This window comes from Ceratotherium simum, chromosome 30, assembly GCF_057802395.1.
Source record: "Ceratotherium simum simum isolate JZ-2026a chromosome 30, ASM5780239v1, whole genome shotgun sequence".
In the NCBI taxonomy this organism is placed as follows: Eukaryota; Metazoa; Chordata; class Mammalia; order Perissodactyla; family Rhinocerotidae; genus Ceratotherium; species Ceratotherium simum.
The window spans coordinates 8,379,605-8,406,473 of record NC_141929.1 but is presented as its reverse complement, the minus strand read 5'-3'; the positions used below and the strand labels follow the sequence as shown (position 1 = coordinate 8,406,473).

General features: G+C 47.4%; 2 protein-coding genes across 2 annotated transcripts in view; one reads left to right on the top strand and one right to left on the bottom strand.

The window, feature by feature from the left end:
* The window catches only part of LOC101398972 (polycystin-1-like protein 2), a 100,164-nt gene extending 89,918 nt beyond the window's left edge, over positions 1-10,246 (bottom strand). The window contains 1 exon segment of the mRNA XM_087419886.1: positions 9,946-10,246. Coding sequence (XP_087276012.1) covers positions 9,946-10,246 — 301 coding nt within the window.
* Positions 10,247-24,768: 14,522 nt separating this feature from the next.
* BCO1 (beta-carotene oxygenase 1) overlaps positions 24,769-26,869 on the top strand; it is a 36,581-nt gene continuing 34,480 nt past the window's right edge. The window contains exon 1 of the mRNA XM_004437077.3: positions 24,769-24,962. Coding sequence (XP_004437134.1) covers positions 24,899-24,962 — 64 coding nt within the window. The 5' untranslated portion in view covers positions 24,769-24,898. The remainder of the gene's footprint in view (positions 24,963-26,869) is intronic.

Genomic DNA, 26,869 nt, shown 5'->3' with positions numbered 1-26,869 from the left:
TACTAGGAGGAGACAGAAGTAGGATTCCTGTCCTTAAGTAGCTCAGGGTCCAGCACAGTGGTTCTCAGACTTTAGAATGCACCAGCATCCCCTGGAGGGCTTGTGAAGACACAGATTTCCAGACCCCACCCCCCAGCGATTCTGACTCAGTAGATGTGGAGGGCAGCTTGAGAATTTGCTTTTCCAACAAGCTCCCAGGTGATGTCGATGCTGCTGGCCCAGGGACCCTATTTTGAGAACCACTGGTCCAGTGACATCTAGTCAGATGGCCTAAAGTAGAAACCTACACCCTGAGAAGTGGCAAAGAGGGGACAAGGCTAGGAATCCCGTGTCTACCAGGAGCACCAGGTGCCCACAGGAGGGAGGAGCGTGGACGGCCCAGGCCAGAAACTTCAGGGTCATCCCGATACCTCTCCCTCCTGATGGTGTAGATGAATGAAATGCCTACAGAGAAGCCTGGGAACAGGGACATTCAGGCGCTGCGGCCCTGGTTTCCTCCTTGGCTTGAGGGCATCCTCATGGCTTTGCTCTGCAATGCCTCACCTTCCTGGTTCTCTTTAGCCTCTTAGAAACCCATGCTTGCTCCAGATTTTGGCATATTGAAATGCTCTTTGCCTGTCCAATTGCTTAGCCAGGCAGGCCCCCCACCCCATCCCCACATGCTCTCCTGGCACTGGTTCCTCCCCTGGTGTCATTGTTTCCTGCACCCCTGTTATAGCCATGGGCCAATGACACCCCGATCTACATCTCTTCTCTCTCTTGAGTTCCTAACTGGCATGTCCAATTTTCTACACAGCATCTCCGCTTGGATGTCACAGGGTACTCCAGCATTCTCATATCCTGAAATGAGGCTTGATTTGGCTTGAAGTGTGATCTCTGATATGGCTTGAAGTGTGTCCCCCAGAAAGGTGTATTGAAGTCCTAACCCCCAGGACCTGTGAATGCAACTTTATTTGGAAGTAGGGTCTTTGAAAACATAATCAAGTTAAGATGAGGTCTTAGGGTGAGCCCTTAATCCAATATAACTTGTGTCCTTGTAAAATGAAGGAAATTTGGATACAGAGACACACCACATGAATACAGAAGCAGAGGTTGGAGTGATGCTTCTACAAGCTAAGGAACGCCGAGCTTTGCCAACAAACACCAGAAGCTAGAAGAGGCAAGGACGGACTCCCATCTACAGATTTCAGAGGTAGCGAAGCCCTGCTGACACCTTGATTTTGGACTTCTGGCCTCCAGAACTGTGAGAGAATAAATTTCTGTTGGTTTAAGCCCCCCAGTTTCTGGTACTTGGTTAGGGCAGCCCTAGGAGGCTAATCCGATCTCCCTTCCTCCTCCTTCCCCCACCAACCACTCCTCCTCCAGCCTCTGCTCTCGAAGCACACAGCATTGCCCATGCCTGGAATGCCAGGGTCATGCTGGACTCCATCAATCACCAAGTCCCATCAGTTCTTCCTTCTGTCTCTGGACCCCATCCATTTCTCTCCATTGCCATTGCCCTAAGTCTGCACCACCAGCCTCCCTTACCTGGGTTTCTGGCGTCAGCCTCCCTTGTCTTCCAGCCCCAGCGTCAGCCTGGACTCACAGCAGCCTGCAGCTGGCTCTCCCTTGACCATGTCTCTCCCCTGCTCAAAACCCCCCAGTGCTTCCCCAATGTCCCAGGATAGAGTCTGGTTCCTCGGGCCCTAGTGCCCCGCCTCTACCTGTGCTAGAGCCATGCTGAGCGCTTTGCAGTTCCCTGCGCCTACAACGCTCTTTCTCATCTCCAGGACTGTACACAGGCTCTTTGCACTCCCCGGAACACCCCTCCCCATACACCCAACTGTCCTTTCCTGGTTAACTCCTACCAGACCTCCAGGTTTCAGTTTAGGTCTTGTCTCCTCTGGAAAGCTGGCCAGTCATTTGACCTTTGCCCGCAGACCCACCCTCACCTTGCTTGGCTCTGACTTGTGGGGAACTACATTTCCCAAACTTCCCTGTGCACTGGCTTCCAAGTAGGTTTGGCTGATGGCAGGCACTGGTGGAAGACTGGAGGTAGTGTATTAGTTTGCAATTGCTGCTGCGACAAATTACCAAAAACTGAGTAGCTTAAAACAGCACAACCTTATTATCTCGCAGTTCTGGAGGTCAGAAGTCTGAGTGGGCTCTGCTGGGTTCTTCTCAGGGTCTCAGAGGGCTGAAATCAAGGTGTTGGCTAGGCTGCATGCCTTTCTGGAGGCTCTGGGGAAGAATCCACTTCCAATCTCATTCTTGTTGTTGGCTGAATTCAGTTCCTGTGGTTGTAGGACTGAGGTCCCATTTCCTTTCTGGCTGTCAACTGGGACCACCATTAGCTCCTAGAGGCCATTCTGCAGTCTTTGCATGTGCCCTCTGTATCTCAGAGCCAGCAATCGTGCATCAGATCTGTCTCACACTTGAATCTCTGATTCCTCCATCTGCCACATCTCTCTTCTGCTTCTAGCCACAGTAAGTTCTTTTCTTTTAAGGGCTTGTGTGGTTAAATTGTGCCCACTTGGATAATCTCCCTATTTTTTTTTTTTTTTTTTTTTTGTGAGGAACATCAGCCCTGAGCTAACATCCATGCTAATCCTCCTCTTTTTGCTGAGGAAGACCGGCCCTGAGCTCACATCTGTTGCCAATACTCCTCCTTTGATAATCTCCCTATTTTAAGATTAGCAACCATAACTTCATCTACAAAGTCCCTTTTGCCATGTAAATTAACATATTCACAAGCATGGAATCTCATCATACCCAGAGTTCCAGGGATTAGGGTGGGAAATCTTGTAGACTATAATTCTGCCTACCCCAGACAGGAAGACATGAGATGGCAGGGTGCTCTTCATCTTCTCTCTCACTGCAGCTCCTCTGTCACTCCAGCTCCACTTGGACAAGCCCTCCCTCCGTGGTCCTTGCTCCCACAGAGCGGCCTCCAGCATGGTTCTAGCACCTGGTGGATGGCCCTGACTTCTGGTTTTGGTAAGACCATCCCCTCTGATTGTCCCTCTAGTTCTTAGGGGTGGTAGCTGCTTTTTGTTGCTGTTAAACTCAAGGTTGCAGCATTATCCCCTGTTTGGCTTCTCAGCACTTCCGTGACTTGGGTAACCAATTCCCTGCATTAAATTCCCTCTGTTGAAAGACCTGGCATGATTTCTGTTTTGCTGATGGGACCTCGTTTGACACATCCTCAATCTGAGTTTGGAACCCCTACGATGTGCATCCACAGCACTAGACTACAATCTCCAAAGAGAGGGAGTGTTGTTTTGTTTTGGTTTATTTTTTTGTTCACTGCTGTATCTCCAGCACACAGAAAGTACCTGGTACATAGCACATACAAAATAAGTTTTGCAAAGAAACAAAAATAAAAATAAGTTTTGCATGAGTAAATACATAGCACCTTTGCTCCCTTCTGTTGTAGCATTGAGGACACTGTGAGGTAACTACCTGTACTCATATCTGTCTCCTCATTAGACTGCAAGCTCTTTGAAAAACAGACCATTTGATTCATCCCTGTATCCATAGAGCCCAGGAGAGTGCATGGCACAATGTTGGTGCTCAATGAATGTTTGTTGGCCAACTGATTGAATGAATGAGTGACTGTGGCACTTAGGTACAAATGGAGCCCTTTTGGGGCCCCACCTAGATCTCACCTCCGACCCTTCCCCAAGGATGCAGGGCTCCCCTCCAGTGTGCTCTCTGGGGTGTGGCTGCACAGTTGGAAACTTGCATCTGGGCCCTTGAGGAAATGGCCTGCTCAGGACCATCAATGCCTCCATGAGAGAGGCACATCCATCAGCCCGTCTGGCCCAGACCTTTTCTCCTTGGAGGGACCACAGCCTCAGGAACGTCAGAGCCACAGGGAGAGGCAAGTAGCTGATTTCAGCATCTCCTTCCTCCTCGCCTGCTCTAAGGGGAACAGGGACGATGTGGGCCAGATGTGGGAGGGAGAGGCGCAAGTCACTTTCCAAGGGAGATGCAGCTTCTGCCCCAGATTGGGGAGGAGGCTGCTTGGCAGGTTCTGAGAGTACTGGGCATCCCTTCCTGGACCTCTTCGCAGGGCCTCTGGGTGGAGGCAGAGCTCCAAGGGGAATTGCCAAGGCACATGTGGGGAGACTTGGCCCAAGGCCCCAGAGCGCCCAGCCTGGGCACGGATTGCTGCAACCTCACTTAGCCGAGAAGCAGCTGACCACCTGCTCTCATGGGACCCTGCAGGCCCGACCGTGATCACCCAGCAGAGAGGAGAGGGCTCCCCTGGGTCCTGGACAGTAGAAGTTTCTGAGGCCTTTGCAGCCCCCAGGAAGGTGCAGAGAGGCCCCATAATCCCTGAAATGGAATCCTTGCCACGGGGCAAATGCAACTCAGAGGCAGAGGTAATCGGATTTAGAAAAACAAGGCCCTAGAGAAACTCTCCCACAGGAACAGGAGACGCCCCCAGGAGCATTTGTTTCAGCCTTATTCACAATAGCAAGCATTGAAACACAACCCGGACAGAGGGAGAGACGAATTTGGTGTAGTTATACAATAGACGCCACGACTATACTAGTACAACATGTATCGAGATGGATAATACGCTTTGAAAACATAATGTTGAGCAAAAAAACACAGGAAAAGAAAAAAAAGCACATTGCAGAATGACATTACAATATGATACCATTCATATAAACATTAAAAACCTGCAAAGCAATGCTATGTAATGCTTAGGGATGCATAAACAGGAGGCAGCAATAAAAAACCACACATGTGGTTAATAAACACCGAATCCGTGACAGGAACAGGCCAGGGACGGCTCCACGGGAGTGCCAGCTGTATATCTGATGTTGTATTTGTTTCTTTAATGAATATGTAGTGTTGTATTTGTCTCTCTAATGAGGAGATCTTAAGCAAATATGACATGACGTTAAGATTTGACAAGTTGGGTAATGGGTCTATGGGTGTGCATTGAAATATTTTCTATTCTTGTCTATAGGTTTGAAGTATTTCGAAACTTTTTAAAAACAAAGAGAGAAAGCAATGTTTCTCACACTCAGGTGGGGTTGGGGAGCAAATGCCCACTGGGGCGGGTTTGATGTCCAGTGAATGGGTGAACCACAGACCCCTGCTTCTCCGCTAGGTGCTGTGGGCAGAGACTGGCCAGTTTTCCCAATGGTGGAGGCCCAGGGTCAGAAAGGAAGGTTGCTCGAGCTTTCCAGAACCCTTTTCCGGGGACAGGACACCAGGAACTGCCCTGTGCTCACAGCCAGAGCTGCAGAGTCCTCGGGACCTACCTGCCACTTCTTCCTTGACGCTGACCCAGCTGCATTCCTCCTCCAAGTCTGAGGGGTGCCCCACGTCCTGGGTGCAATAATGGGGAGTCTGGCGCCCATAGAAGGCGTCCTGGATCTGGATGACCTCCCCGGAGCCACAGTGCATGGTGGCATTGAGGCCCTCGCAGGCGATACTCTGGCCAACACCTGTGACAAAGGTAAGGTGACACCTTAGGAGGGCTCATGGTCACAAATGGGCAAGTGCCTGATTGATGGGAAGTGGAAGGGTCTCAGAGGTCAGGACTGTGAGATGCAAGGACACAGCAGAGCTGGCTCAGCAGGGCTGAGAAATATAATGTGGTTGTCATGAGCATGGCTCTAGAGCCAGACTGCCTGGGGTCAGATCCAGCTCAGCCGTGCACTGGCTGTGTGACCTTCTGCAAATTACTTAGCTTCTCTGTGCTTCCTCTGTAGAGAGGGGTATCAATACCCCACCCCATAGTGTTGTCCTGGGATTAAATGTGTGTGTACATGCTGAGTCAGGGCTATACAAATGGCAAATATTATTCTGCGTGTTTCAAGTCCTTTCCTTGAGCCTATCTGAAACAATATCTGGCACATAACAGATCCTAAACGAGCATTTGTTGTGTGAACGCCATTTCACTGAGTCTTCATGCCAATCCTCTGAGCTGCACTATTATCTTCCCCGTTAGGAACACCGGGCTCTGCGGGGTCACTGTGCTGAGACCTCACTCCAGCTCGGCTCCCGGCACGTGGTGCACACTCAGTAAACACTTGTTGAGAAAGAATGACCCAGCTAAGGTGTGCACAGCCAGAAAGTGGGAGATGCTGGATTCAAACTGAGGCCTGTCTACCTGGTGGGGACAACCACAGAGTCGGGGTTGAAACCACAATCTGTGTTAGTCTCCTAAGGCTGTTGTAACAAGTTACCACCAACTTAGTGGCTTAGACAGCACAACTTTATCATCTTACAGTTGTGAAAGTAGTCCAAAATGGGTCTCACTGGGCTAATACCAAGGTGTGGGCAGGGCTGGATCCTTCTAGAAGCTCCAGGGGAGAATCTGTTCTCTTGCTTTCTCCAGCGTCTAGAGGCTGCCCGTAATCCTTGCATTGTGGCCCCCTCCTCCACCTTCAAAGCCAGCAGTGTAGCATCTTCCACTCTCTCTCTGCTCATGGGCAAACCTGATTCAAGTCTCATCTTGGTCACTTCCCAGCTGTGTGGCCTTGGGCAAGGAACTTACCCTTTCTGAGCCTCACTTTTCTGAGCTTTATAATGGGCCTACAATAGAATAGTGGCAGTACTTCCGTTGTTGTGGTGAAAAAACGCACACAGAGAGCGTAGCTCAGGGTCTGCCACTCCTGCTTGATACCTGTGAGCTGTTCCTAGTGTGACCTCGTCCAGGGGCTCCAAGGCCCTGGGGGCTGACAGAGTCTGAGACAGGCTTGAAGTTGAGTGGGGAGGGGCGGGGATTCAAGGGGGCTGTGATAAGAAGAGAGAGAAGTTGCATAACCCAAAGCTTCCAAGTTTTCAGAATTACCGCACAGGGAGTTAAACCTATGTGGCATCTATTTAAAGCCGGGGCGAGGGAGGGGGATGGAGCAGGGACACTTGTCCAAATCTGAAATGGGGCCTGGGAGCTGGGAGACTCTGATGAGGGGCTTAGAGCCAGGGAGCAGCTGGGCCCAGGAAGCCCAGAAGCTTCTGTCAAGCCTGACTTGGGGGTCACGGGACCTCAGGACAGCTCAGCTCCAAGACCAGGCCCTGATGCCAGGGCCCCGCATGGTGGGCAGGACCCAGCGTGGGGCCACAGACTGCTCCTGCTGGGGCTCTTATACACAGTCCCCAGGAAGGGGCCCCCAGGGCCTGCAAAGAGGGCCAACCATGGGCAGCAGCTGGAAAGGGCACAAGAGCAGAGCATGGGGGAATTTGGGAGTCAGGGGCTGGGATGTGGGGGATGGGGGCTCAGACCCGGGACAGCCAGGGAGCAGGAGTCAAGGGTGAGTGAGAACAGCCTTTTGGGACCACATCTCCCCTCATGGGAAGACTGGAAAAGGAGAGCAAAGAGGGCTGAGCACTTCCCCCAGATGCAGGAGGTGGGAACACGAGAGCTGGAGAGATGGAGTGAGACACACAGACTTGGAGCATCACACAGAGACAGAGAGACAAAGAGTGAGACTGAAAAAGAGAGACAACATAGGCCAGCTCACCAAACTCGCAGATGAAGGCGAACAGCTGTGTGCAGTTGTCTGAGGCCGCCCACACGGAGGAGGGGTCTCTCCCAATGTAGCCGCAGGTGTTGGGAGCAGGGCCAGCCTGCCCTCCACGCCAGTGGCTGTAGCTCACATTTGAGGTGTCCAGCCAGATGCCCGGCCCTAGGATGGGGACACGACCACCAGGACTTGGAAACATTCTCCTGATCCCTTTTATGTACAAGGCTCACCCCAGCTCAACTCCTAGTGTGCAGTAGGTGCTCAATCAGTGCTGACAGGCTGAAGGCTTCTCTTTCCCATGCCAGCAAAGAGGCATCACCTCGCCATTATCTCCCAACACTCAAACATAAGAGCTCGACCTAAAAACTAGGAGGCCAAGTCGGAGAGCCCATACAAGGTGGTTTGATTCAATAAAGTATGCTTCCAGCGATGTCTAACCATGATCTAGAAACGAGCCCAGAAGTGTGCTGCGCACTGTTCAGAGGGGGTCCACACGGAAACAGTGGCCCGTGTCAAATGCATATGGGCAGTGCTGAGTCAACAAGGAAGCAGATCTCATTGCTTCAGGCCTCTTCAGAGAGTCCTTGAATACACTGACGTGACTCCGGGAGAAGTGTCGTGTGTGTGGAATACAGAGGCATTTCAAGGACGCTAGAGATCTAGCAAACACTGGATATAAAATATTTACTGTGAAGACTCAAAAATCTATTTATTCATTTTTTAAAAGAAAAGAAATTCATACACAAGGTTAAAAAAAAATTCAAACAGGGGGCCGACCCGGTGGCGTAGCGGTTAAGTGCGTGCGCTCCGCTTTGGCGGCCTGGGGTTTGCAGGTTCAGATCCCTGGCGTGGATGACACACCGCTTATCAAGCCATGCTGTGGCGGCGTCCCATATAAAGTAGAGGAAGCCCTGGGCACGGTTGTTAGCCCAGGGCCAATCTTCCTCAGCGAAAAGAGGAGGATTGGAACAGATGTTAGCTCAGGGCTAATCTTCCTCACACACCCCCCAAAAAATTCAAAGAGTGCAAAAGGGTGTAAAATGAAAACATCTTCCCTCCCCAACCTATGGACTACTCCCACTATTGTTATGTTGCTCGTGAATTGTTTCAGCTGAATTTTATCCATATATCAGCATCTATGAGTGCCTGAAACCTCGTGACACAAATGCCATCGTATTGCACACAGCACTCTGTCCCGTGCTTCTTAAATAACATTAAATATTGGAGGTTGTAATGTATCAGCCTACTCAGGTCTACGTCATTTTCTATAGCAGCCATGCAGAATCCCTTGGAGATTTTAAATAGACACAACTCCTTTAACTGCATATGAATGGATGTTCAATATGCAGAAATTCACAATCACTGCATCTACAAATCAAGGAACCATTCGATAGATGTTGCCTGAAGATGCATTTTAGAATTCGAATCCCTGGGCTGTGAGTTTCCTAAAATGAGCTTCCCCGACTGCTCCTTTATGAAAGCATTTCCATCCACTCTGGCATATTTCTCTAGGTGCTTAGCTGAAACCAAATTACTCATTTCTAAATCCCAGCAGTGTCTACAAGGTAAAGTGATGAGTAGGGACACTGGCTCACTGCCCTTCACGAGCTGCGTCATCTTGAGCAAGTCGTGTCCTCTCTCTGGACTTCCTTTTCCTCATCCATAAAGTAAGAGTAGCAATGCCTACCTCGTGGGGTAGGTGTAAGGATTAAATGTGAATGTCCATTCTTTGCTATGTACGGGCTCTGGGAAAACAGAAATGGCCAGAATATGGTTCCTTCCCTTGAAGAGCTCATAGTCTAGGAAGAAAGACACACACCTAAAAACTTAAGTCTTGCCGAAAGTGCTCTCATGGAGGCATGAACAAGGTCCTACATGTGCGTAGAGAAGGACTCACCGGATGGGGCTGGGGTTGAGGAAGGAGCCCTCACGGAGTAAAGGATGAGTAAGAGTTTCCAGGAGGGCCATTAAAATGAGACTATCTAATGTGAACTGAGCCGTGCTAAGTGCTTGACCTGTTTTAATCCCATAAGAAATGGGGAGAGACACGTGGCAGTGCTTTGAAAATAGCTTAGTAATTATTTTCTGAGACTCAGTTTTCTCATCTGTAAGATAGGGACAGCAATAATAATTATCTCATCAGTTATCATAGGATTCAACATGATAATAGACACAAAGCACTCAGGGTAGTGCCCAGCACTATTCTAGCAAGAACTGAAGAAGTCATAGCTAGTATTATTTTTAGGCACATGCAAAGAAATTGACATTTCTAGAGTGTCAGTTATGTGCTGGATTCTGTGCTATGTACTGTACGTGAGTTATTTTATTTGATCCACAAAACAACCAAAGAGGAGGATATCCTTACCATGAGAATTGGGACATGTTTATTTATTCCATGGAGCTCTGAGTAAGAAGCAACGGTGACAATTGCAGCCACAAGCTTCCCGTATAGTATAACTATGACAGCACCTACCTTCTGTGGTTCCATTCTGAGCGGAGTTCCCTGTGAGTCCAATCCACCATTCCCTGTCCTGGGAGATGTGCTTCTGCAGAAACCGCTGGGTGCCTTCATCACGAATAAAGACCAAGTGGCCTCCTTGCCTCTCGCACCAGCTCTGGGCACCATAGAAAGCACGGCCCAGAGACACAAATTCATAGCAAGAGTCTCTGAAAGCCACTTGGCTCTTAGAGCAAAAGCTGCTCTCCTCTGGCTTAGCAGTAGTGGCCCTAAACCTCAGAGCAAGCCCCAGGAGGACCAAGCCTGCTGCGCTCATCCTTGAACCACCACCGCTGGAGCATCTGGATGGAGCACACTCTCTGGTCCTTCATATGTTAGTGCCTTCACAACCATCTGCCATCCATCTTTCCTTCTCTCTTTGCATCAAATAATAGTGACTACCTCTTGTTTAAGAAACAAAAGACTCAGGATGAATGTGTCTGCATTTTTGCTTTCCCCAGCTCTTTGTTCAAGGCCCATTCCAAATACAATTAATTCCCAAAACAGTCTTCTAGAGAAAGATAAAGCTGCTATATCACCCATCTGCTTGTCATTTTGTCAACTGTTTGCTTCCGATAAAAAGTCCTTGCTACTGGTTTTATGTCATTACCTTTGAGGGCCAAATGTTTCATGAGAAGCCATCAGCATGTGGGAAGTATTTGATAAAAGAAAAATGGCAGGGAAGTTAGAGTTATGGGATGGTAAAGAAACCAAATTACACTCATATCCAATCCTGTTGTCTAGAGTGGCCACTGTGCCCGAATGATAATCACACTCTCCCCAGCGTGGCTCCAATCCTAATGGAGATGTTTTCCCCTCTCTGATTCATCACATTACCACTCACGCCTGTTAAAGAATAAAAATTTCCCTCAAAATTTATTTTATGTCATCATGAAAATAAACTTTTAAAACTGTAACCCTGCCCATCCTCACGCTCTGCCTAAACCCTCCAATGGGTATCCATGGTCTGTGGATCAAGTTCAAACTTCTTAGCTTTGTATACAAGGCTCTGTATGAACTGGCCCCTGACAGTATTTCCAAACACGTCTCCAAAACGAGAGAAAACAGGCTCCCTCACTAATTTCTGATGGAAGTGTAAATTGGTAAAACCTCTATTGTGGGCCATTTAACAATATCTATCAAAATTTTAAAAGCACAAGCTGTAATGTAGTGATTCCACTTCTAGAAATTTCATCTACAGATCAAATCATACATACATGAAATGTCATATGTATAAGGTTACTCATTACAGAATTTTGTAAGAATGAAATGTTGAAAACAACCTAATTGTCCGTTGATAGGAAACTGGTTAACAAAATGTAGTACATCCTACCTACCCACTAAAAAAATGAGCAAATTCTTTATATACAAATATGGAAGGATCTCTAAGATTTTGGCTGATATTACAAGCAAAGTATGAGACATTGCTGATGGTCCAATCCCATTTACACAAAAACATATACGAATATTTATTTGTACATGTGTAATACATCTCATGAAGGATGTACAAGAGATGGCAATAGTGATTGGCTAGGTGGGGGACTAGGTGAGTGGGAGAGAGAGAAGGGAGTGGGACTTTCGTTTCATTGGCCACATTTTTGAAACTTTTCTATTTTGTGCCATGTGAATGTATTACCTGTTCAGAAATAAGAAACTCTTTTAAATAAAATCTCATGGGCCCATCATCCCCCCACAAGCTCAGAGTCACAGCTCTTCCTGACCATCCTAATTCATGGCTGGTGACCTTCCTCACGCCTCTGACAGGAGCCACTTTCTCCCTGGTCCCTCCACCACCACCTTCAAGACTCAGCTCCAGCAGAACTTCCTTTATGAACTCTGTAAAATTTGCCTCATACAATATACCTCTCTGCTCTGAGTTTCTTTTTTCTTTTTTTTCAATAAAAGCTTTATTAAGATATAATTCACATATCATACGCTCCACCCATTTAAAATATATAAGCCAGGGGCCGGCCCGGTGGCATACTGGTTAAGTTTGCGTGCTCCACTTCGGCAGTCTGGAGTTTGGAGGTTCAGATCCCAGGCGTGGACCTGTGCACTACTTATCAAGCCATTCTGTGGCAGGTGTCCCATATATAAAGTAGAGGAAGATGGGCATGGATCTTCCTCAGCAAAAAGAGGATTGGCAATGGATATTAGCTCAGGGCTAATCTTCCTCATCAAGAAAAAAGAAAAAAAAAATATATATATATATATGTCAGAGGTTTTTAGTATATTCAAAAGGTTGTGCAACCATCACCATGATCAATTTTAGAACATTTTCATCTCCCCAAAAGAAACCCTGTACCCATTAGTGTTCACACCCCATTCCTCCCTCCCCCCAGCTCCTGACAACCACGAATCTACTTTCTGTCTGTATGGATTTTCCTATTCTGGAAATTTCATATAAACAAAATCATATAATACGTGGTCTTTTGTGACTGGCTTCTTTCACTTTAGCATAGTGTCTGTAAGGTTCATCCACATGGTAGCATATATCAATACTTCACTCCTTTTTTTGGCACTCAGTAAAAGTTTATGGAATAACTGTTGAATGAAGGGTTTTCCAGAACTAATATATCACCACCTTCTTTCTTCATGTGCCTTCCTGAGTAATATTGACGGCTCATGATAACTTTCAAAGTTAATATAGTTTGACCAAATTATTATGTTACTTTAGTGGTGGGGGAAATTATTTTAACTACTAACACCAGTGTTCCTCTTGGGAAGAGAAGTATTTCTTTAGGAAAATACCCATCTAGGCCATTTGGGCTGGGATTGGGGAGACACCAAGATCATGGTTTATTTATTACAGCAAAACACAGCAGTGGATGAAATGGTCTGCTTAGGAAGTTGGTAATTCGAGGTTGGAGAAGGGAGCCAGGCAGCGTGGTAGGACTCTGGGGCATTCAGAAAAGGTGTTAGGTGAACAGTTTCCCATGGCAGATGGCCAAAAACTTTAAGAACACAGTTGTCTAATATCTGGTTTTAAGTTATTATCTTGCTCTGACATAAGTCATCTTTTTTCTTTTGCTCCCATCCCTCTCTCCTCCAGCCCCTGGCAACCATTACTTTCTGTCTCTATGGTTTTACCTGTTCCAGACATTTCATATAAATGAAATGGTACAATATGTGACCTTTTGTATCTAGCTTCTTTCACTCAGCATGGTATTTTTAAGGTTCATTTGTGTTAGAGCACGTATCAGTACTTCATTCATTTTTACGGCTGAATAACATCCCGTTGTATGGATAGACCACATTTTGCTTATCCATTCATCCATTGATGGACATTTGTGTTGTTTTATTCTGTGAGTTTCTTGGGAGGAAGGAATAATGTCTCAATCTCTGTCTGTCCCATGGCTGGCACATAGTAGGACTAAACGAACATTTGCCAGCCTAGCCCCATCTTCCAGGTCCCTGGAGCTGACACTTTGGCCTCCCTGCCTTTCCCAGAAGCCCTTCCAAGCCCTCTGGAATGGCAGTGCCAGACAGAGCCCAGGGCAGGATTTGATGTCATCACTGACTCATAGGCTGGAACACCCAGGCTGGGCAGAACTGGTCTCTTATCTCCTGGGGCCAAGTATCTAATGACTTCCATTAGAAAACTATGTGGAAGGCCGCACACAGAGATAATGTATCTCCTGGGTAAAGGCTTAATTTATGTCCCTAATGGAACATGCTGGAGACCTTTGATAACAAACACAAATCTGCAGGCTAAATTCCATTTTCGCATTCTTTACATTCTGATAAGTTGCAGACTTCTGGACACGGAATTCATCTTGGTGATGTCAGTTCCCAGTGTGACTTAACCTCTGTGTACATGAAGAAAGGAAGCAGGACGTGGCTGGCCCCGTGTGAGCGTGTTTCCAGTGATCCAATCCAGCTGCCTGAGACTCCAAATCCTGATTTGCAGGATCCGCAAATGAAAACAGAAAAAGAGTGAGTTTGGTTTAAATAGGGCTTCGAGTCCATAAAAAGAACCATAAAGCTGTTCACACCCTGTGGCCCAGACATCCCAGTCCTGGGAATAAACCTATTTTAGTTTGGTTTCCCCCAGAAGCTAACTGAGGCAAGAATTCAAGTGCAAGCAGTTTATTTGGGAGAGGATCCAGGAAATGGTGGCAGGGGACGGGGGAAGGCATTGTTCTGTATGAATTGCTGTTTTTATTGGGCATATTGAATCTTTGCCCCCCATTCAATAGAAAAGACAACATAGCAAAAGAATTCTCATGGTCTCATCACCCTAATACATTTTCATTTCTTTGCGTTTCCTTCGAACGCTTCTTCCCTTAAAGAGAGATGTTTACCCAGGCACAACCCTGGTGTATGGGTAATTAGTTCATATTGCATCTTGCATCTCCTCTCAGCATTCTGTGTAAGCCTTTTCCACACTGCTCAAGGGCTTTGAATCGGCGTGGTGGTGGCTGAGCCTCCTTTCTCTGAATGGATGTTTACGACACCATTCCCATCTTGCTGGATATTTTGTGTGGTTTTAGTCACTGGCTTTCACCTGTTCAGGTTTGCTATTCCAGTCAACACAGCTATGAACATCTTCCTGCACTTACCCTTTCCCTGGGCTGGCATATCTCCTGAGGGTTGTAGCAGACACTGTCAATGCCCCCCTGAACTCCTCACCCTTACCGTGTAAGGCTTCTAAATGCAAGCACTGTGGCTCTATGCCTCCCTGTGCACATATGGGACAGGATGGAAGTGCCTAGAATTTAGCACCACTCGGGAGAAACTCTCACCCTTGATGGACCAGAGTTGGTGGATCAATCCTCCACCTCCCTTGAAATAACTCGAAGGCGTGTTCACAGCATCTCCAGAGTCCCCCAGCCAGATGGAGTTTCAGTTGCCCACAATGGTAATGGGCTTATAATACACCATTAATGTCTTTCCTGCCTGTTTCACTTTCCCCCTCCCCTGCTGGCATTTCCTGGGTTCACCTCCCAAATAAACCACTTGCACTTGAATCCTTGTCTTGGGGTCTGCTTCCGGGAGAGCCCAAGCTTAGACAGGTCTATTCCCAGGACTGGGATGCCTGGCCCACAGGGCATGAGCATCTTCATGATTCTTGCTTTGGACTGAATGCCTATTTAAACCAATCTTTCTGTTGTTCACATTGCTGATCCCACTTGAAGACACAGATTGCCTGATCAAATCCCGGGAAACACGTTCACACAGTTGAGCCATGTCCTGCACACTTTCCTGATGGTTTCAATTCTGTACCTGGGGACCATCTCTGAGCAACTGACAACCACCTCAGTCATTAGGATGGTGGGCGGTATTCTCTTGGTTTTTTTAAATGTGTATGTAGGTGAGTCCTACATATTTGCTCACGTGTGCTTAGTTGTTTTATTTTATACAGTAGCTGGTGACCTGGATCTTGAAGGACCAGCCAGGATGGAAAGGATTGGGGGTGAGGGTGGAGGTGGGATGGGAGGTAGAGCTAGTAGAAAGGGTATCTCAGGGGGAGGCCCCAGAATGCCAAAACCTTACTTCTTGTCAGTACCCCAGAACAAGCATAATCTACAGCACCCTACATTATCCCCCATTGGGTGGTCTGCCATGGCGGGTCACACCTCCACTCTTCAGCACATGCTGTTTCTCTACAGAGAATGCCTTCTCTTACACACTTGCTTGCCTACTTACACCCCTTGTCAAGAATAGCTCAAATATAAACCTTTTCTCTGAAGCTTTCTCAGACTCGACGAGAGTTAATTGTTACACCTTCTATGTACTCATAACAGTTTAGTCTACTTCCACTTTAGCACTGTTTAAAAGTTTTTAGCTTTAAAAAAAAAGAGCAAAGGAGAGAAAAACAAGAACTTGGCTGTAAAAATATATCCATTTACAGCCTTTTTAATGTCCACTTTTAAATTGTTTTGCTTAATGACTATGGTAGGTTCAACTGTGTCCTCCAAAAAGAGACGTTGAAGTTCTAACCTTTGGTACCTGTGGATGTGACCTTATTTGGAAACAGGGCCTTTGCGGATGTAATCAATTTAAGACGAGCTCATGCTGGATTAAGGTGGGCCCGAATCCAATGATTGGTGTCCTCACAAGAAGAGGGAAATCTGAGCTCAGAGACAGACACGGAGGGGAGAAGGCCACGTGACGGCAGAGGCAGATACTGAAGTGATACAGCTGCAAGTGAAGAAACACCAAGAACTGTCGGTGACCAGCAGGAGTTGGAAGAGGCAAGTTCCCTAGAGACTTCAGAAGGATCGTGGCCCTGCTGACACCTAGATTTCAGACTTCTGGCCTCTAGAACTGTGAGAGAATGAACTTCTGTTGTTTAAACCATCAAGTTTGTGGCACTCTGTCATGGCAGCCCTAGGACACTAATACAATAACAATGTAGCACAATGAGGCCATGTGCCATTCATTCATTCATTCACTCACTAAATATTCCTTGAGCACCTACTATGTGCCAGGCCCTGTGCTAAACTCTGGATTTTAAATAGGAGAGTGACACGATCAGTTGTGAACTTCAGCCAGGTCTGAATGCCACCTGGTGGCAGGAGGGAATGTGGACTGGATGGGGTGAGACTGGAGGCAGGGAGACCGTGAGGAGGCTGCTCACAAGAGGTCAAAAACAGTGAGGACCGTGGCGGGGGGCTGGAGGAGAGAGGAATAATCTGAAAGGTTATCTAGGAGGTAGAAATGTCCTCACTATATAACTTAGTAGTTATTATTTAAATCGAATTTTTGTCCAGCCTCACTGATTGGGGCCTGAAGTACGTGGTAGAAAATTGAAGTGTTCCAGCCAGGCGTCAGAAGGCACTTCTTTTTCTACCGGTAATGCCTGCTGTATTTCCATCTTGTCAATTCTACCTCTCAAGGGTGGCATATTGTTATTATAATTGTTATTTGCATTCCTTTCTCCCTTATTAGGCATTGAGTTCATTGAGATCAGCAGCTCAAAATGATTTCTCATTTTTCTCTCTAATACCCAATATGACACTAGTCTCTCCTGTCCAGGAGGACTTTGTAGAATTAATGGATCCTCTTAAATGTTAATGGCATTATTTACAGTCTTTTGTTTAGTGGCGAAGAGTTGGCTCTGGGAGTCCTAGGGCGGCTCTCCCACCCCTCCCTACATCCTGCTTCCTGAACAGGCCTGTGGAGTGCACGGTTGTCTGGAGCTCACCACCCACACTTCTCCCCTGGGGAGGCAGCTGCCACCTTCGCCAGGACTTTGCCTGTCACCTTGAACCCTGCTATCTGAGATTTCCACGTTATCTGTTCAGCTTATCACCCTGGCTAATTAAAGGCACCATTTAGAAGCTAACTTAATTGGAAAACTGCAAAGTAATTTAGATACGATAACATTATCTCCAAAAGGGAAATATTAACTCATTTTAGGCAATAACTTTGTAGTAGGAGATACAGAATTGCAAAATAAGGCTGCTGTTTTTTACAGCACAAACACTTTTCTTTTAATTCAGCTTTTACTTCTTCACTTCGAGACTGTTTCATGGACGCCACACATTCCATGGAAAAAGCGGCCTCAGGGAAGGGTAGTCTCTCCTTCCTGGATCCTTCCCAAAATTGCAAGGTAAGAGGATCCCACGTTCAGATCTCGCACCCCTGCCACATGCTGTGTGATCTCTGGCCCACGGGCACTGCCTGATTGAGCTTTAGTGGCTTCCTCCATAAAGAGGGGGTGAGAGGAGTACCTGCTGGGTCTGTGGCAGGATGAGAAGTCACTGTGTGTGCAAAATACAGAGCAAGGGCACACATCTGTGAACACCCTTCCTTCTCCCTCCCAAAGCGAGGAGATGACGCCCTCCTGCTTGCCCCGGGAGCATCTCAGACCCTCCGAAGGGCAGACGTGTGTGATTCTGTACAAGCCTTCCACCCTCTGGAAGCGAATCCTCTTCTTCAGTCCCTAGATTGCTGCTGGAGGCAGCACGGCCAACTTGTGCAAACGTGTGACTTGGGAGGAAGCCCCAGGAGATATTCAACCCAACTCAGGGAAGGGCCCTGCCAGTTGACACCTCCGTGGAACTCCAGCTCCCTCTGGCTCTACCCTTCTTCCCATTTCCCTCTCAGCAACCCCAGCCTCCAGTCCCTCGGGGCTGTGAACAGTTCACATCTTCACTCCCTCCCTCCCCCTCCTGCCTGCCATTTTCCTCTGGGCTCTGCTCCCCTCTCCTGCATCTCTCCTGCCACAGCCCCAGACAGCGCACACCCACCCCCCAATAATCTGGAACGACATGTTTGTGGCCATACTGTGTGAAGCCTCAGAGTCTTTGCACAAGCTGTTCCCTTTACAGGACCACTCTTCCCGGCTTCTCCACTTGGCCAATTTCCGGCCATCCTTCAGCTCTTGGCTCAGCATTGCCCCTTTCAGGAAGCCTTCTGGACATCCCCTCTCCTCACCATGCTCCTGGCCCTGGAGGATTTCCCCCTTCTTCCTCTCTGTTGCTACAGCGGGCTGTGTCACCTCTGACGTGCAACTGCTCCCACTGGACAAGTGGCACTCCATTTTGTGGAACAAATGAATGAATGAACTAATTCACATTTTTACCATTGCCAACTATGGACTTCTCTGACACTTGTACCCTCTAAACTGAGTTGTCGTGCAGTCATAGCTGCCTCTGTCCACCTTAGTCACTTATAAATGCCATCATAGCAGCTCTCTTGCTAGCTCAACACTGTCAAGAGAACTTTCCATGAGGATGGAGATGTTCTGCGTCTGCGCTGTCCAGCGTGGCAGCCACTAGCCACAAATGTCTATGGAGTCCTTGAAATGTAGCTAGTGTGAAAGAGGAATTTAATTTCCTTGCAGTTAATTTATATTAAATTTAAAGAGCCATGTGCTATGTTGGACAACACAGCTAAGCTCCCACATTAATGCCTTCCTTGGACACGGTCTCTTGACTTAGGACCCCACTGCCTACAGTATGGTAGGACCCCACTGCCTGCAGAATTTGGGCTTTAGCCCAAATTCTTACAACCTGCACAACTCAATCCCTAAACCACTTTCCACCCCAACTCAGAGGAAGTGGAGATGAATGGTGGTTGCAAGTACAGCCTCTGGAGCCGGGCTGCTGGGGTTCAAAGCCAAGCTCTGGGGTGCTGGGCAAGTTACTTAACTCCTCTGCCTCACTTTCCTTATCTGTGAAATGGGGCTAGACACCTAACCTCAGGGTTATTGTGAGGAAGACGTGTGTTCATATGCGTAAAAGGCTTAGAAGAATGCCTGGCACATGGGAAGCTCAAATAAATGGCACCTATAATATCATTATCTCTCGCTACGTCCCTGGAAGAGCCAGCCCTGCCTCCTTGCTGTCCCCCTACAGCCCCATGCCATTGTTCACACTGGTCATCCTGCCTGGAAGGCCACCCCCTCCTCTTTGCCCATCCAAATACTTCTCACTCTCAAGGGCTCGGCTGTGTACCTCCTCGCCCAGGAAGGCTGCTTTCCTAACCCTCTGCAGCCTGAGCAAGCTTTCCCTCCTTGGAACTCCCATGAGACTTCCTATCTGTGCCTCCTCTAGAGCAGCTGTAATAGGCAACTAGTCATCACTTACTGTGTACACGTCTTCACAACCAGACTAGAAGAAACTTAAAATCCTAGGCTAGGTCATGAGTGTCTATTTTCCTTCCAGTGACAGGCCAGGGTTGTATACATTGTAACTGCTCAAAAAAATTAATATTCCTGATTATCGTATTGGCTGACATTTGCAATTTTCTCTCTTTCCCAAGAAAAGAAAGGAAAGGACCAGGCTATGAGCTCCTACTATACTCTAAGCACCATGTCAGACATGATCAGAGCTTGTATTGTTTAATTTGAACTTTGCAGCCACCTGGTAAGGCGAGTATTATAATTCCTGTTTTAGAGATCAGGAAATCGATGGTCTGAGATTTAAGAAGGTGGCTCAGACACTCAGCTAGTACATGGAAGAGGTGAAGCTCAAATGCAAATGGGTCTGTTGGGGGAGCTAGTCTCCAGAGACGGCCCAGGGGCCGCCCAGTCCAGACCGCATATTCAGACTTGGTGTGGCCCCTCCCCGCCCTGTGATTTGTGCCAACCAATAGAAGGCAGTGGAAGTGGAACTGCACCCGTTCTGGGTTCAGCCCTAAAGGAGCCTGGAAGCTTCTGCTTCTTCTCTCCTGAGACACTCAGTTTCGGAGGCTTTTGCTGCCATGGCAGAATTCCAGCTGTCCTGCTGGAGAGATCCCAGGGAGAGGGTCAGGGGCAGGCCCTGAGACCACATGGAGAGGGAGAGGGGCCCAGGCCTGGCCCAGTGTACTGCCGCTGACTTGTAACGACGTAAGGAACCCAAGCAGTGAAAGCAGAAGAACTGCCCAGCAGAGCCCAATCAACCCACAGAACTGAGCCTACAGACACAATAAAAATAGTGGTTGTTTTAAGCCACCAAGTTTAGGTTTGTTCCACGGTAATAAACGACCAAAACGCTTGTGTAAGTTGAGTTACATCCCTTCACATTCCCAATGCCCTGTTCTCTTATGCACTGGCCAGTTTTAGCCCCATTTTAGGGCAGTGAATGCATTATAGAAATTGTCTGTGGAACACCCACTTTTGCTCTCATATCTACTTCTGTTCCTCAAACAGCAGCTTCGAAAAGTGGGAAGCATTGCTGTGCGGTGGGGAAGAACGTGCACTGACTTGTTGTTGACCTTGATTGAGTTCCTCCACATCTCTGAGGCTGTACAAATAAGATAGCTAATGACTCCCTTGCAGGGATGTGTACAGATTAAACAAAAGACTGCTAATAAGACACTTAGCATGCCACTTGGCACGTGTCAAGTGTCCAGTGAATGGCGTTTATCAGAGGCTGGAGGACAGGCCAGGAGACAGCTCCTACTGGTGACAAGTCCCTTGTCCCACTTTTCCCATATTAGCAAAAACATAGAAAGCAGGGGTCAGGCTTCCGTGGGTCCAGAGTGATGCCAGACCTTCTTGGAGAAGAGCATCTGCTGCTTGTTATCTCTGTTTATAAAGAGGGAGGATGGAGGTCCAGCATGGAGGCAGTCCTATGACCCACTGCAGGACCCTAACTCCTCTGGGAAATGCATGTCATTTTTTGCGGGGGGGGTGGAGGCGTAGTGCAGACCCAGCCCCCAAACAAAAAGAATATCATAGGAGCCCAAGAAGGCAGAGACTGAGTCTTATTAATCACTCTATATCCCCAGAACTCGGCATGTAGTCAGTGTAAGTTCCAAGCAGGCACAGAATTATTTTCCTGTTTTGTTCACTGCTATATTTCCAGCACATAGTAGGTCCTCAGTAAACATACATTGAACAAGTGAATGAATGAATTCGAGAGTGAATGAATGTTGTACTGCCTGTAGCCGACCCTGTAGGCTGCCTATCCCAAGCCATTCCTTCCTCTTTCCTTGCTAATGGAGCCCTGATGTGATTCAACGTGCCACTCCATGGGAAACTCATGATGGATTTAAGGAAATCAGGGCACTCCTGTTCCTGCTTGCCAGGGATTGGTCTAGGAGTGGTCATGTGACACAGTGCAGCCAATGAGACTAAGACAAAATCTGCTCAGGGGATTCTGGGAAATATTTTCCTCCAGCATAAAGAGAGAGAGAGATGTAAAAAGAAAATGCTTGCTTTGTCCCCACCTTATCTCCCTGCTTTTGCACATTGTTATGCAAGGACGTGATTCCTGGAGGGAAGGCCATCATTCGGAACCCAAACTGAACAAGCCCAAGGATGAGAAGCCAGCCCTCTGAGCATGGCATTGTGGTGCCTTGTGAGATGACCCACGTGAGCTTCCGAGCCCTCCAGGACCCCCTAGATGACGATGTCTGAGATAAATGCCCATCTTCAGGGTGTCGGTAGATACTCTGTTCCTTTTAAGCAAAGTGTCTTCCATCAAGTGGTGCCTTCATGATATTGTTAGGAGCTGAACTGTGTTCCCCTAAATTCACATGTTGAAGCCCTAACTCCCAGCACCTCAGAAAGTGACTGTATGTGGATATGACACCTTTAAAGAGGTGATTGAGTTAAAATGAGTCCATTAGTTGGGCCCTAATCCAATCTGACTGGTCTGCTTATAAGAAGAGGGAATTTGGACACACAGAGACACCAGGCATGTCCACACAGAGCACAGCCGTGTGAAGACACAGCAAGAAGGTGACCATCTGCAACCCAAGAAGAGGGACCTCAGAAGAAACCAAAGATGCTGACACCTGGACCCCAGCCTCCAGAACTGTGAGAAAATAGATTTGTGTTGTTGAGGTCACCCAGTCTGTGGTACTTTGTTGTGGCAGTCCTATAAAACTAATACAGATATCTACTGTGATGATCAATTTATTATCACCATTATAAAAAAATCCTTATCTCACCATATAATTGTCCCCAGGGTGGGGTTGGGAACTGGATGAATAAGGCTTGCCTTGGTTCTTCAGGATTATGTAACAGGCAATGATGTCAACCCAAGACTGGCCCTCCCGGGGTCCTCCACCCATCGACGCATCCACCCATTACTTCCTTCAGTAAAAATCTAGCAAACGTCTACCGTGCATTGGAGTTGTGTGGAATTGTCACAGAGCATGTGCTTTGAAGTCAGGCTGCCTGGTTTTGCTTCCTAATTCGATATCTTAGTAGCTGTGTGACCTAAGCCCAGCTGTTTACCTTCTCTGAGTTTTCTCTTCTCTGGAATAGGTGGTAAGAATACCCATCTCACGGGATTATTTGAGGCCAGAGCGAGCTGGTGCTTGTTGAGTGCTTCGTAAAGCACTTGACTCAGAACGTGGATGGGGACCATTGCTTTTCTGAATACACAAAATGGACAAGAAAGGAGAACACAGTCATGTTTTCACTCATATAATTTCAACATAATCCTCCCAACAAACCTTGTGACATAGGTATTGCCACCCTGCTTTGCAAAGTAAAGTGAGGTTCAGAGGGATCATGTGACAGTAGTCACAGTTTTTAAATCGCAGGGCTGAGGTCCCAGCCCAGGTCTTCTGATTGCTAAGCCCTGAGCTCTCTCCTTCTGTACCAGAGCAGCCGCCCCTGGCGGTGCAGTTTTTTCCAGAGCCCTCAGTGTGTGCCAGACATTCTCCTTTAATCCTCACAGGATGCAGCTTTCATAACCTGGGAATAAATAACCCTGACATGGATACACATGTTTAGACCAGACAGCAGAATAGACTGGCATGTTATGATGGGACTTGTTGGAAAATGTGAGTCAAAGGGAAGTTCTTCTGAGAGAATAGGGAAGAAAGGGTAACAATATTGACTGATAACAGTTTGGAGCCAGCTTTGTTGGACCCTTGACTTATAATAACCTTGAGATTTTGATGTCAATATACCCCCATTTTACAGTTAAGGAAATCGAGGCTCCAAGAGGATAAGTAATATACCCCAGAAACGCAGAAAAGGGAGGAATGGGAATCTAGTATCAACTCAAACATGTAGCATCTTCCCCTGGACCAGTGCTTCTCAATGGCTGCTGCACACATTAGAATCATCTGGAGACATTTAAAAATGATACTGAGGGCTGGGCTCCACCTTCAGAGAATCTGAATCAGTGGGTCTGGAGTAGGGCCGGCACTGGCACTTTTAAAGGTCTCAACCAGGTGACTGGAACGTGCAGCCAGGAGTGGAAGCACAGCCAGACCAGCCCACTCGCAGGACAGAGCTCTGAGATCCTGGAGCACAGTCTCGGCCCAGACCTGACGATAATTGTGCTCAGCTGGCTGCAGGAAGCCAGCACCACTCACTCTCCTCACTCCACCCGGAGAGGGAATGGCTGGTTCTTTCTTCAGCGTGAGTTCAGATGAGTTCATTAACTCATCACCCAACATTCATAGCATCTTGAATATGGATTTTAGGCCATGGCGTCACATCAAGATGCACAAATTTAGGGAATTCCTAAAATCAAATACAGGCCTCATTTCTCCCTGTCGTAGACCAGGAAGTTGAGCTGAAGTTTGCTTTTGACTATTCTTCATAGGTCCTGAGTAGAGGTTTTGGTTCTCTATATTTATTGTTTAAATGGGTACATGAAATGTTTTATGTTTACTTCTCCAAAAAAGCAACATAGAAAATTAAGTTGCTTTTTTTTTTTTTGATGAGGAAGATTTGCTCTGAGCCAACATCTGTTGCCATTCTTCCCCTTTTTTTGCTTGAGGAAGATTAGCCCTGAGCTAACCTCTGTGCCCCATCTTCCTCTATTTTGTATGTGGGTTGCCACTACAGCATGGCTGACGAGTGGTGTAGGTCCGTGCCTAGGATCTGAACCCGCAAACCCGGGCCACCAAAGCAGAGCCCGCCGGACTTAACCACTACACCATGGGGCCAGCCCCTAAGTTGCTCTTTACATATGATTTTTTAAGGAGGAGGAGGCTCAGGCACTTTTATCAAAAACAAAACAAAAACTTTTTCCATCTCAGCCAAAGAAGTTCCCGTGATGTGCAGCAGGAATAAATGTGATTGGCACGCTCTTGGCTCCCCTAATTCCAGGTGTCTTTGATGGTCCTGACAATCTCTCTTCTTGCTCTGATCACAAACCATCTCCATCTCCTGAGTTGGATTAATTTAGACAACATACCTAAGCAGAATGTACCGCTAAATTATCCCACCAATTTAAACCCAGCAGGAGACTAGCTTTTCTTGGTTAAGCCAAAAGTGAAACTGGAAAGGGTGAGTTGGGGATACAATAAGAGGATTAAAGATTAGCTAGGACACATGGTCGGGGAACTGACCTTGGACCAAACGTAAATAACCCCAGCGCAGCTTCCCTGTGCCTACAAAGAGATACCAGGCCCTCAGAGAGGGAAAGGCGAACGGAGAAACAAGTGGCATCCGGAGGGAGGGAGATGTAAAGGAGGGAGGGCAGGAGGGGAAGCAAAGGAGCAGCCCGGAGCAGCTGCTCTGACAGACACAGAGGAGCGACTGTTCGCCATCAGTACCTCTCGCGTTGCGCCGCGCGCGATGGATGTCCTATTCGGCAGAAATAAGAAAGAACAGCTGGAGCCTGTGCGGGCCAAAGTGACAGGTGAGCGTTAGGTGTAAATGACTGGCTCTTCTTTTATGTTTACGTGTGCACTTTTTCCTGTTTATAAAAGTCATACTTGTAAATTATTTTTGGAAAGTCTGGAAAACAGTAGATAGGTGGAAAATGACCCATAATCCAGACACATTCTCCGTGAAAAACTAGGTGTGCTTTTGCACGTTAGAACTCATAGTTTCCAAGGAGAGAGAGTCGTTCTCACTATCTCCAGGGGAAAATCCCAGGAATGCTGCAATCGGCACGTAAACAGTGGGGTGATTCTGCAAAATGTGGCCCATTCCAAATGCGTGATATATTTGTGCATATGTGTGCATCCTAAATTAATTTCAAAATGCTACGAGAAGTGTGGGTGAGCTCCCCACACTGCACAATCACAGAGCCTGACGTGAACTCCACTTAGGTGCCCACAGGTGTGATTCGGCACGTGAGTGCCTGCAGGGCCAGCGAAACAGACCCGGAGCGGGACCCTCTGCAGGAACATCCCCTTAGCCAGCTTTGTGTCTTGTTTATTTCTCCGGCTTTCTCCTCCTCTTCCGCGTCGCCACTTCCTTGGTACCATCTTGTTGAGACTTAAAGGGCAGTGACTGTTCTGAACTCTCAGGTCCCCAGAGCAGCGCTGGCTCAGTGTTCTGAGAACGGTGAGTGGGTCAACTCAGGCACACGGGCACTTTCAGCTTGAGAGAGATGGACAAGGAGAGACAGCAGCGTTCTTGGTGAGACAAGCCAGCTTGGAGCTTTTCAACCGCGGCATTGCCTTGGAAGGCTTTTGAAAGAAAAAATAGCTTTTACGTATACTTTTTGTGACTACAAAAGTAATGTACAATTTATGTCTATCTATGTGTGTATATATTATATGTACACATATGTACAACTTGGAAGTGCAAATGAGAACAGAGAGAAATAAAAATTAGCTATATTCCCATCTCTTAAGCACTATTAATATTTCAGTCTATTTGCTTTAACTTTTTAAGATAGATAGTACAGATTGATTGATAGACTATATATATAAAAAAATTTTTTTTCAAAAAACAAATATACATTTACTATTAATTTTTTATTTTAAAAAAGGGATGCTACAATGCCTGTCCTTTTATGCTCTGGGGTGCCATGAACATTTTGCCATTGTACTTCCCTTTACACCCCATGTTTAACGACTGCATGGAAATCCTTGGAAATTTTAGAAAACAAGACTCCTAGAACCTGTGAACTGAATGGATCCCTAGATCTAGCTGTTCTTGAAGGATGGTCCCCAGACCTACAGCCTCAGCATCACTCGGGCACTTGTTAGAATCACAATTCCCGGGCCCCACTCCAGACCCACCGCATCAGACACTCTGTGGATGGAGCCCAGAAATCTGTGTTTCCACAAGCCCTCTGGGGGCTTCCAAGTGTTAGGACCACAGCTGTCAATCACACCTCCCTGCTTGACAGATGTGAAGCTGAGGGCTAGAGAGGGGCAGCGACGTGCCCAAGGCTAGGCAGCCATTGGAAGACAGGTGACCCTCGTGCAGGCCTCGGGCCCTGGGTCAAGTCTAATCAGGTGGTCAGCATCCATTGGCCAACAGCTAACTAAAGGTTGCGCCTGTGTGGACACGTCTGCCCACGGAGGCCACGCCAAGGCTCTGGCTTCGTGTCAGCTGTGCATTATTGACTGAGACCTTCTTGGCAAGTTACTTAAGCATTTCTTGCCTCAGTTTCCTCTTATGTCAAATGAAGTCAGCATGTACCTACCACAGAGGGTTGCTCCAATGATGAAATAATTTAATCCACCTAGAACACAGTGCCTGGCACATAAGAGCCGATAAATATTCTCATTCTTATATCTGGGGCTCTTCTTATATTCTCAGATTCACCTCTCCCTGCTCTGCCTCACCCGCTCCCTCTCCTGTGTG